We start from the raw sequence: 12,500 nt of genomic DNA on the forward strand, positions 1-12,500 counted from the left end.
TTCAACGGGTTGCCCGGGCCTCTAGGCCAGGGAGAACATGTTGATTCCTTCAGTGTAGCGCGCGTGCGGCCCAGGACATCTAAGGGCATCACAGACCTGTTATTGCTCAATCTCGTGCGGCTCAAAGCCGCCGGTCCCTCTAAGAAGAATTTTAATACGCCGCCAGTGAGTTGCGCGACCCGAGAGCCGCGCACACCTAAATGACGACGCCTATTTAGCAGGCTAGAGTCTCGTTCGTTACCGGAATTAACCAGACAAATCGCTCCACCAACTAAGAACGGCCATGCACCACCACCCACCGAATCAAGAAAGAGCTATTAATCTGTCAATCCTTCCGGTGTCCGGGCCTGGTGAGATTTCCCGTGTTGAGTCAAATTAAGCCGCAGGCTCCACTCCTGGTGGTGCCCTTCCGTCAATTCCTTTAAGTTTCAGCTTTGCAACCATACTCCCCCCGGAGTCCAAAATCTTTGGTTTCCCGGAAGCTGCCCGCCGAGCCATTGTAGTAACGTCGGCGGATCGCTAGATGACATATTTACGGTTAGAACTAGGGCGGTATCTAATCGCCTTCGAACCTCTAACTTTCGTTCTTGATTGATGAAAACACCTTTGGCAAATGCTTTCGCTGATGTTCGTCTTGCGACGATCCAAGAATTTCACCTCTAACGTCGCAATACGAATGCCCCCAGTTATCCCTATTAATCATTACCTCGGAGTTCTGAAAACCAACAAAATAGAACCGAGATCATATTCTATTATTCCATGCACGAAATATTCAAGCGGCATTTTGAGCCCGCTTTGAGCACTCTAATTTGTTCAAAGTAAAATTGTCGGCCCACCTCGACACTCACTGAAGAGCACCGCGATAGGATTTTGATATTGAACCGGCTTTTAACGACCGGCTCACCGACGATATGCTCCGCAAACGTGTCAGTATCACCGCGGATGCGGTGCACCGACAGCGCGGCGCACAAATGCAACTACGAGCTTTTTAACCGCAACAATTTTAGTATACGCTATTGGAGCTGGAATTACCGCGGCTGCTGGCACCAGACTTGCCCTCCAATTGTTCCTCGTTAAAATATTTAAAGTGTACTCATTCCGATTACGAGGCCTCGTAAGAGTCCCGTATCGTTATTTTTCGTCACTACCTCCCCGTGCCGGGAGTGGGTAATTTGCGCGCCTGCTGCCTTCCTTGGATGTGGTAGCCGTTTCTCAGGCTCCCTCTCCGGAATCGAACCCTGATTCCCCGTTACCCGTGACAACCATGGTAGTCGCAGAAACTACCATCGAAAGTTGATAAGGCAGACATTTGAAAGATGCGTCGCCGGTACTGGACCATGCGATCGGCAAAAGTTATCCAGATTCATCAAAATTAACGACTTCAGACGCCAGGCCCTCCGTCGATTGGTTTTGATCTAATAAAAGCACTCATTCCATCACTGGTCAGAGTTCTGATTGCATGTATTAGCTCTAGAATTACCACAGTTATCCAAGTAACTGAGTAAGATCTAAGGAACCAAAACTGATATATTGAGCCATTCGCGGTATCGCCTTAATACGGCTTGCACTGAGACATGCATGGCTTAATCTTTGAGACAAGCATATAACTACTGGCAGGATCAACCAGGGAGCTAACTAAAGCTTCCGCTAGAGCCTCAAACGTAACACGACGATGCCGCCGCGACGTTTGCTTCTCTATATAATTATATGTGCGCGAGGCGTGTTTAAATAACATGATATGTGACGGCGGCGACCGTCACACGCACACTATTCACACACACACACACGGGCGCGCACACGTGGATAAATCTGAACACAGTCAGTTTAACCGTTGAAAGTATCATCTTAACGAGACACCCCTCAACAATTCCCATTCGCATCAAGCGAAGGAAAAATTTTAATATCGGTCAACTTTTATGACGCAAACGATCAATCTACGCACGGAGAGTGGAAGGATCGAAAATTGCGACCAAGTTTTGGAATATACGTGTGTTTCACACACACACGTATAAACATCTGATAAAAGCCCATTGGTACATCACAAACGTGTGCGATGTGAGCATTAAAAATTTTCATACTGCCGTTCAATAGTCGTAGTATATTTTTCACGGTCTGCGCTCCGAGAGTGTATCAAGATGCGTAATATTTATTACACTACACATATAAAATACAATCTACGAAACTGACAATCTATCAAACCGTCGGCAGACGCAATGTTACTACAGCTACTACTACTTCTTCTACTACTACTACTACCACACTACTGAACACTGATCTTCTGATTTGAAGAGTTTTTGTTGTTCCATAAAATACTAAAGATTAAAAACTGTATCGCGCCGTTTGCACAACACACGCTTTTATAATATCATCTTTGGTCTTTTATTATTTTATAGAACTAAAACACTACTCTACAATTCTGTCAGACTCACCACCAAACACCAACCCCAACCCCACATCAACGCCACACCGACACGCGAACTGCGGCAACGAGGAGAGCGCAGAGCACACACGGGCGACGCGGTACAACAGCGACGAAATAATGATACATACACATACGTACACAATCTCTCGCTGCGCACGCGCATCGCCCCCCGTCTTCGCTAGCCTCGCGCACCGATTGTCTCGCATCCCGGCAATGGTGTTTCTGCTTGTTTAATTTTTCACGTATCACGCACGGCATATGTACATACATACATACATACATACATACGCCGCGCGCGACTAACGCCTCGTGTTTTCAAGGTCAAGTCAAAAAACTTTGTACGCGTGCAGTTACGGCGGGCAGTCGTCAAAAATAATTCATGATTATAAATTTCGTGGTCCATATTAAATAAATTATAAACAACAACAACAACAACAACAACGACAAAAGAGGGCGTTAATTTTTGATAGACATAAATTTGAACCTCAATGTAATAATAGTTAGGTTTGTGTGTAGGTTAGGTTAGGTTAGGTTAGCTTTTTAAAACTAAATTATTTCTGGCCACGAAATTTATAATCATAATATTAGCTACATTTCGTTTCTCTTTTCTCAGAAAATTCGAAAATTTTAAAATTCGAAAAAATTCGGCTATTCAACAACAACAACAACAACAAAAGAGGGCGTTCATTTTTGATAGACATAAATTTGAACCTCAATGTAATAATAGTTAGGTTTCTGTGTGACGATTTAATAGTTAGGTTTGTGTTTAGGTTAGGTTAGGTTAAGTTAGGTTAGGTTAGGTTATGTTAGGTTGGGTTAGCCTTTTAAAACTACATAAATTATTTCTGGCCACGAAATTTATAATCATAATATTAGCTGCTTCGTTTCTCTTTTCTCAGAAAATTCGAAAATTTAAAATTCGATATAATTCGGCTATTCAAAACAACAACAACAAAAGAGGGCGTTAATTTTTGATAGACATAAATTTTTGAACCTCAATGTAACAATAGTTAGGTTTGTGTTTAGGTTAGGTTAGGTTAGGTTAGGTTAGCTTTTTAAAACTAAATTATATCTGGCCACGAAATTTATAATCATAATATTAGCTGTTTCGTTTCTCTTTTCTCAGAAAATTCGAAAATTTTAAAATTCGAAAAAATTCGGCAATTCAACAACAACAACAACAACAACAACAACAACAACAACGACGACGACAAAAGAGGGCGTTAATTTTTGATAGACATAAATTTGAACCTCAATGTAATAATAGTTAGGTTTATGTGTGACGATTTAATAGTTAGGTTTGTGTTTAGGTTAGGTTAGGTTAGGTTAGGTTAGGTAAGGTTAGGTTAGGTTAGGTTAGGTTAGGTTAGGTTAGGTTAGGTTAGGTTAGGTTAGGTTAGGTTAGGTTAGGTTAGCTTTTTAAAACTAAATTATTTCTGGCCACGAAATTTATAATCGTAATATTAGCTGTTTCGTCTCTCTTTTCTCGGAAAATTCGAAATTTTTCAAAATCGAAAAAATTCGGCTGTTCAACAACAAAAATAGGTACCTCAATGTACTAATAGTTTGGTTTCTGTGTGACGATTTATTAGTTAGGTTTGTGTTTATTTATTGCACGCCTCCTATGCGAAGCGTTGAGGTGGGTACTACTGTCACTTCGCGCAAAACATCTGATTTTTCAAACTTAAAATGTCTTTATGTATCATACATTGCACTTGTAAGATATTACATACACACACATATTAAGAAAAAACACTATTTTTAACGTTCATGATATTTTTGATGTCATTTTTGTTATTTAAACTAGTTAAAAAACAGTTTAAAAAAGTTCTGTCTTGGACGTCCGTGTGTCTGTATGTGCGGATCCTTTTTCTTGTTAACACGATAGCGACCGAAATACTTTACTAATCGAGTCTTTTTTTTTCTCTTACGCTTGAGTATGCTCAGGAATAGAACCCTTTCATTTTTCAGGGTCTGATTCGATGTGGTTTAATTGTTATTAAATAAACAAAAATAATAATTAATAAATATTTATTAAAAAAAAATTATGAGGCGTGCACTTTTGGATTTTTTTATTTATTTATAAGAGATTTTAAATTAAACGATGTGTTTCTTCTGAAAACAAAAGTTGAGACTTTAATATTCGCACATTTAACAAACATAACTTTTACATTGTTAATGTTACTAAAAAGAAATTACTAACCTGAAAACAAAAGAAACGACATTTAAAGTTTAATTTAACTTAAGCACACAATTTAAACAGATCAAAGATTACACAATAATTTTAAATTAACACATTACAATTTTATTTGGCGTCGTTCGCCATTATTCGTTCTCTCGCGAGTCGCGACCTCTGTCGTAGGTATGTCTCACTAATGTTTTAATATTATCTATGCCGAGCGGCAAAATTCAAATCCACTACTTAAACTTAATACAAAGAAATGAAGTTTCTTTACATCTCCCCCCCCAAAGAACATATTTTGCAATATAATTTACACAAAACTAAAATATTCTAATTCAAATGCTTGAATACAAATAATATAACATAACATAGCTTCATCTAACTCTTAATACTACATACATACTATAATTTTAGTTTAACAGTTTTCAGTAATTGTATAGAATACATTTTTTAAATTTTTTTTCTTTTATTATTCTACTTGAACATATTTTGCAATATAATTTACACAAAACTAAAATATTCTAATTCAAATGCTTGAATACAAATAAAACAACATAACATAGCTTCATGTAACTCTTAATACTACATACATACTATAATTTTAGTTTAACAGTTTTTATTCTACTTTAAAGACAAAGGAATTAGTTTCGTTATATGAAAGAGGTTCGACTCTGCCTTTTTATGGCCAGTATTAATTCTATAAATAGAATTTGAAATCTTTTCAATAATTTTAAACGGACCAATTCTCAATTCATCTAATTTGTTTCTGTTTAATTTACTACCATTCTCAACATATACCATATCTTCCACTTGGAAATCAAATTTAGCTCTATGTTTATCAAATATTTTTTTGTTGTAATTATGAGATTTTAAACTATTTATGAATGCTATTTTCCTATCTCTGAGCAAATCTTCTTCTGAGATACTATGTTTAAGTTCATTTGGCAAACAGGATATATTTGTGCCTTCTAATAGATATTTAGGAGAAAACCCTGTGACTGAATGTTTTGTTTTATTATATTTATCAACACAGTCATGAGCAATCGTTGTCCATGCTTTTTTATAATTATTTTCATTAACTTTACATCTAATTTTATTTACTAGAGTTTGATTCAATCTTTCATTTAAACCATTGGAAAATGGAGCATTTACTGCAGTGAATATTATTGGTATTGATTTTTCCTTTAAGTAATTTTTGAATTCTTTTGAGTTTATTCCTGGGTACTGATCAGAGAAGAGCATCCCAATTGTGTCTGAGTCTGTTGCCTTATTTATTAATTTCATAAAATCATTAGCATTTTGTGTCTTTGATGTAATAATAAAAGCATATCTTGTGAAATGGTCCACAAGAAGATGTAAGTATTTTTTTGTGGATCGTTTGCCTCCAAAGCCTCCAATTGTGTCGATTGAGACTATCTCAAAAGGTCTGGTAGCAGGGCCTAATTGTGACATTAAACCATATTTTTCTTGCCCTCTTGTTTTATTCCTAATACAAGTCTCACAATTTTTACAATGTAGTTTTATATTTGTTGTGATATTTTTTGCTGAATATAATGGACTTATTGTGTTAAGCATTTGTCTTACACCAATGTGACACATGTTTTTATGGACATTTTGAATCAATTGTTTACTGAATTTTTCAGATAAAATTATCTTTTCATAATTTTTAAACTTTTTGTAATAGACATTGTTTTTTAATATTAAACTGTTTTTTTTATTTTGTAACTCTTCATTTTTTTCTTGGTCCAAAATAATATCATTTAATTTTATCAAATTTACTATTTTTAATGTATCATCTAAGTTTTCATTTGCATTTAATACAGGATTCCTACTTAAACAATCCGCTTCAATATTTTCTCTTCCTGGAGTGTATTTGATTTTGAAATCATATTGTGATAAATAATAAGTTAAATCTCCCAACTCATCATCTGTCCTTGATCTAATATTTAAATTTTCTAAAGGTTTATGGTCTGTATATACTGTAAATGATTTGCCAATTAGCCAGAACTGCCAATATTTTATAGCTTCTTTGATTGCTAAACATTCTAAGTATATTGCTTTTTTTTTCTTTTGGACTTTGTTTAATTTTTTGGAAAAATATGCAACTGGTTTTTCAATTCCATTTGGTTGTATTTGTTTCAATACAGCTCCTATACCTTCCAAGGAAGCGTCTGTATAAATATTAATTGGTAAGTTCTTATCAAATATTTCTAAAATTGGTTTTGAGCACAATAATTGTTTTATAGCCTCAAAAGATTTTTGGCAATCTGAAGACCAAGTAAAAGTCTGATTTTTACGAAGCAAGTTGTGAAGAGGATCCAAAATCATTGATCTGTTTGGTATATATTCATGATAGAAATTAATTTTTCCCAAAAACTGTCTTATATTTTTCTGACAGGTTGGTACAGGAAAATCTTTTATTGAAATTAAATTATCCCGTAAGGGGCTAATAGTATTTTTTTGTATAATATGACCAAGATATTTAACGGAGTCAGAAGCGAACATACATTTTGTAAATTTAAGTCTAAAACCTTCTTTTTTAATAGCTTCCAATAATACTGTTAAATGATGAACATGCTCAGAAAAACTTTTAGAGAATATAAGTATATCGTCAATATAGTTAACAGCAAAGTCAGTAAGCTTATGTTTCCTTAAAATATTACCGAGTATTCTTTGGAAAATAGCTGGCGATGTCTTTAGTCCAAATGGTAGGCATGTCCACTGATAATGCCCGTCTTGTGTTACAAAGGCAGTCTTGTGTCTGTCTTCAATCCTTAAAGGAATTGACCAAAAAGCGGAATTTATGTCCAGTGTAGAAAAATAGTTTGAATTTCTTGTTTTTATTACAAGGTCTTCTATTAATGGAAACGGTTGAGCCTGGGGTACTACTATTTTATTTAGGTCTCTAAAATCTATGCAAAGTCTTGATCTTTTGTTGTCTTCCTTTTTAAAGGCTAGTGTTACTGGTGCTGCAAATGGACTATAAGATTCTTCAATAATATTTTTGTCAAGTAATTTTGCTATTTGCTGTTCTATTTCTATTTTATCTTGAACCGAACATCTGTAAGGTCTTTTACTGCAATATTTGTCCATGAGTAAATCAATACGTGCCTCATATTCTTTGACAGTGCCAACATCATATTTGTCTTTCGCAAAGATGGATCTATAGTTGTCAATCAATTCATAGATCTTTTTTTTCTGTTGATTATTTAAATTGCCCATGTTTATTTTGAAATTTTCTTCCAATATGTGCTCATTAAAATTTATTGAAACTTTTTCACATGACGTATCTTCTTTTTTTATTTCTTTATTTTCATTTGTAACATTTTTCTCTTCAGTTTTTTGTGTTATTTCCAAATCCTCATTTTGAATCAGTTTAAACTTCTTAATAAGGTCCAGACCAATTAAAAAATCATATTTAAACTCTTTGCTGTCGACAATATAAACATCAACATTTTCTTCAATTTTTAAAATTTTTATTCTTATTGTTGTCAAACCATTAGTTTTTTTAACACCATTAATTGTAACTAGGTTATCCTTATTTAAAATATTTTCACTTTCTTTCACCCTTAATAATTTGGAATTAATTATTGATACATTAGAACCGGAGTCATATATACCGAACACTTCTAATTTTCCATTTAATATTAGTTTGACTTTAATTAATGGTGTTATTATTCGTTTTTTGTATCATTGTTATTTAATTCCACCTCTATCACTGAATTATTTACAGCTTTACTGTTGTATGTCTTACCGGGATGTTTAAACCAACACTTATCTTCATGATGATATCTGACGCCTTTATTTAAACCTTCACAAATCTTACATGGTTTTGTTATTTTTTCAAAATATGGTTTTGTTATTTCTTTAGTATCATAATATCTTTTTGTTTTATAGTAGTTTTTTTTGGTTGTTAAATTTTCATATTTACCTATTTCATTATATAGTGCGGCAGTTGATTTTACAGTTTTTTTGTCAATTTTATCCATAATGTATTCCGGTAATCCCATAACAATAAGACTAATCATTGTTTGAGTGTCAATATCCCTGTTTACTTCTAATAACAGTCTTTCCTTTTTAGTTGCATATTCCAGTAGTGATCCAGCTTGATATTTGAAGTTAAATGCATATTTCTCTTGAGTCCAACCTTTATTTCCGTATGTTTCACACAAATTTTCTTTCCATTCTATCCAGTTTGAATTCACAGTTAGTTTTATCAACATACTGGTATACCAATCTATACATTGTTTCTCTAATAAATATTTCAATATCTCAATTTTCTCTTTATCTTCTAAAATCTCAAATCTCTCACATTCACTCTCAAATACAGTTATCCATTGATTTACATTCGAATTTTTATTTGAAAATTTTTCTATCATGAATCGTTCAGCTACTTTACTAATATTTTTATTTTCTGTTGTGGTGTTTTTATTATTACTCAGTAAAGGTACGGTTTCTCTTGTAATTTCTTCCAAATACTGGTCACCAAACTGTAAATTTTCGCCTTCGTCTAAATATATGTTCCTCAAATCTGTATTTAAAGGTATCCACACTGCACGTGTCTGATGTCTTTTTTTTAATGAATTTTTTATTTTAGTGAATACGTCCGAAGATATTAAACTAGTGTGCTTACTTGCAGGTTTTAAATCATCTGGAATATTAAAAATGCGTCCATCCGTAGTCTCGATTGAGGTTATGCACACCACATTGGATTTTCCATCTGATCCCGCTAAAACTGCGAATTGGAATCGTAGTTTATCCATTTTCATAACTAGAAATGTCGTTTTATAAGAGATTTTAAATTAAACGATGTGTTTCTTCTGAAAACAAAAGTTGAGACTTTAATATTCGCACATTTAACAAACATAACTTTTACATTGTTAATGTTACTAAAAAGAAATTACTAACCTGAAAACAAAAGAAACGACATTTAAAGTTTAATTTAACTTAAGCACACAATTTAAACAGATCAAAGATTACACAATAATTTTAAATTAACACATTACAATTTTATTTGGCGTCGTTCGCCATTATTCGTTCTCTCGCGAGTCGCGACCTCTGTCGTAGGTATGTCTCACTAATGTTTTAATATTATCTATGCCGAGCGGCAAAATTCAAATCCACTACTTAAACTTAATACAAAGAAATGAAGTTTCTTTACATATTTATTTTACTTATTTTATTTATTTGTTTCAGATTAATAATTTAAATCCATATATTTGTTAGTAAATTGGCCTTAAAAAACTATGTTAGTATTAGAAAAGAGAAACGAAACAGCTAATATATATATAGTTTTAAAAAATTACTAACCTAACCTAACCTAACCTAACCTAACCTATCCTTTTCCACCTTATAGAAATTTTTCCTGACGTATAGAAATTTTCCTGGCTTATATAAGTTTTCCTGACGTATAGAAATTTTCCTGGCGTATGGAAATTTTCCGGACTTAGAAAAATTTTCCTAACCTAACCTAACCTATCCTAACCTAACCTGTCCGTATTTAAGCAAAAAGGAACCACCCAGCAAAAACGCACTTCTGAGATATTAAAGGATTTACAAAAACATTTGCAGCTCTGTTAGATGAAGTAAAATTAAAATTTATTTTATTTAAATTCATTGATAAATTACTTATTTAAGTATGTGTATATAAATTTGCTCTGAATACTCTTAAACTTTCTAGATAATTAAGAAAATGTGCATGTGGTTCCTTTTAACATTTATCAATTGATAGGTTTTCTCTTATACAAAAAGGAACCACAACCCAGGGATTTAATGATATAAATGAAACTATGTATTATAATATCGTAATAAAGCTTTAATTAAATAAATATATAAAATAATACTTATATAGGACGTTTATTCGACGTTATCATCAAATTGCATTTCGAAATCCACCGTGTCTAGTCCATCTATGTGGTCTTCTATTGCATCATCACTAATGAGACCGTTATAAAAACTCTGTGCATCTTGTGGAATGAGATGTAATATGGCCTGAATATCGCTAGAAGGTGAAGAAAGCTTCTCCAGAGGCACCGACGTATAAGGTTCTTCGTTATAGCTTCTGTAATAAAAAGAAAAAAGCTTAAAATCAAAACAAAGCCACGTGGCTTTTATACGTAAGTATATGGCGACAGCAAAATATTATTAGTTCTTATAAAGCCGTGTCTATGACTATGTTGTATGTACATGCGCCATGTACAAAAAACTGGCTAAGTGCGAGTCGGACTCGCGCAACGAAGAGTTCTGTACCATTATCTATAAAAACGTCAAAAAAATCACGGTTTATTGTAAGGGAGCTTCTTAAATATTTATTTTATTCTGTTTTTTGGTATTTGTTGTTACCGCGGCATCAGAAATACATCATATGAAAATTTCAACTGTCTAACTAGACGGAGGGACAGACAGACGGACAGCGGAGTCTTAGTAATAGGGTCTCGTTTTACCCTTTGGGTACGGAACCCTAAAAATCATATGCAACAGTGGCAACCCTAGCAAAAAATTAAATAAACTTGTTAAAATTTTGAATTTCGCAGGCTAGGGCCTTGTTCCGGTCAAAACAGTGGCCGCGCGAGTTTTAAAATCAAACAAATAATTATATGCACTGAATGATGTGGCTGAATGTACTGTACCTACTGAATCTGAATCTAAACGTATTTTACCAAAATAGTAGGTAGGTACCTAGATCATCGACAGTTATTTTTAAAACAGGGTTTAGTAGTTTCATCTCACAATGACAGATGAATCGTAACAAAATGACTCTTAATTCGACTCGCCTTCGTGAACAACAACATTGTCGTTAAAATACGTAAATCCACAGAGGATTCCTCTTGCACTTACTTAATGAAATATCTTCTTAAAATCACACCACAATCGGGAATGAATCAAAAGTAGATAAAGCGTACCTGCATCTCAGATTCAATAAGTACTTAAATGCATTAAATAAAACTACTTACCCGTTGTATCTTCATTATTATCTTCAGTGTTCGTCTCCAATGCTTTTCTTACCAATTGCTTGCTTATTTATGTATTACTAAACATTTTCACATTTAATTTTAAAGGTAATTAACAAAAACAATAGAACTTACTTTGCGGAGGAAAATAACACCGTCACCTTAGACCGTCACGTATTCGAACTACTTCGCTGAATATGTCACCTATATTGACAGATGTTCGACGTTTTACTTTAAAAATTGGAGTTTTGCACTTTGAGCTATTTAAGCTTAGATCATAAGTATTTAAGTAATGAAATACGTTGTTTAAAGATGAGAAGCATTGTAACAAGTCAAGGCATTTGGTTCCATATAGCGATGATGGCTTTCAGGATGTTTTACAATATTTATTTATGCATAATAGAACCGAATGCTTGTGGTTTTATTTTGCAATAAAAAATTACAATTAAATTATGTATTTATTTTACGCATAACCATACCACAGAAACCTGGTTCCATTTTGTGTATTAAAAATAATTGTTATTAATAGAAATATGTGTAATGTATAATGGTACCAAGTAGGTGTGGATCTGTTTTGTATAAAATGACATGATAGTAATTTCGTTTATTTGTTTGAACAAAGCAGTCCCGTGGTGCTGTGGTTCGGTTTTGCTTAATATGGTATTATTCGTTGTTGCTGGTGGTTCCTTTCTGCTTTTAGTATACCTTGTTTCCAACGTAAAAATCATGTGGTTCTTGTTTGTATAAGAATTTAGACCACTTTTGGATGAGTATTCTTCAATAAAAGCAAAAAACGAAATTTGTCGAGTGGTTCCATTTTGCATAAATACGGACACCTAACCTAACCTAACCTAACCTATCCTTTTCCACCTTATAGAAATTTTTCCTGACGTATAGAAATTTTCCTGGCTTATATAAATTTTCCTGACGTATAGAAATTTTCCTG

At 33.5% G+C, this 12,500-nt stretch overlaps 1 protein-coding gene and 1 non-coding gene across 3 annotated transcripts in view; both read right to left on the reverse strand.

Annotated features, from left to right (window-relative positions):
• The window catches only part of LOC149474887 (small subunit ribosomal RNA), a 1,905-nt gene extending 275 nt beyond the window's left edge, over nt 1-1,630 (reverse strand). The window contains exon 1 of the ribosomal RNA XR_016318225.1: nt 1-1,630. This exon is cut by the window's left edge and continues 275 nt beyond it. This is a non-coding gene — a ribosomal RNA (small subunit ribosomal RNA).
• A 6,310-nt stretch (nt 1,631-7,940) lies between these two features.
• Nucleotides 7,941-9,766, reverse strand: LOC149474888 (uncharacterized). Of its 2 annotated transcripts, none has more exons than XM_089714060.1 (2): nt 9,513-9,766; nt 7,941-9,424 (listed from the first exon to the last, which is right to left on the reverse strand). In XM_089714060.1, exon 2 carries the CDS (start codon nt 9,371-9,373, stop codon nt 8,279-8,281), a length of 1,095 nt encoding a protein of 364 aa, XP_089570186.1. In that variant the 5' UTR covers nt 9,374-9,424; nt 9,513-9,766; the 3' UTR covers nt 7,941-8,278. The 2 variants fall into 2 exon arrangements, with proteins under 2 accessions (XP_089570186.1, XP_089570187.1); XM_089714061.1 differs by having other exon boundaries at nt 7,941-9,421; nt 9,509-9,766.
• Nucleotides 9,767-12,500: the final 2,734 nt, after the last annotated feature.

The sequence above is a fragment of the Colias philodice genome, unplaced genomic scaffold (assembly GCF_061535455.1).
Source record: "Colias philodice isolate Cphi_HAF_F1 unplaced genomic scaffold, ilColPhil1 Martin Lab GWU primary ptg000018l_1:1-1108441, whole genome shotgun sequence".
Taxonomy (NCBI): Eukaryota; Metazoa; Arthropoda; class Insecta; order Lepidoptera; family Pieridae; genus Colias; species Colias philodice.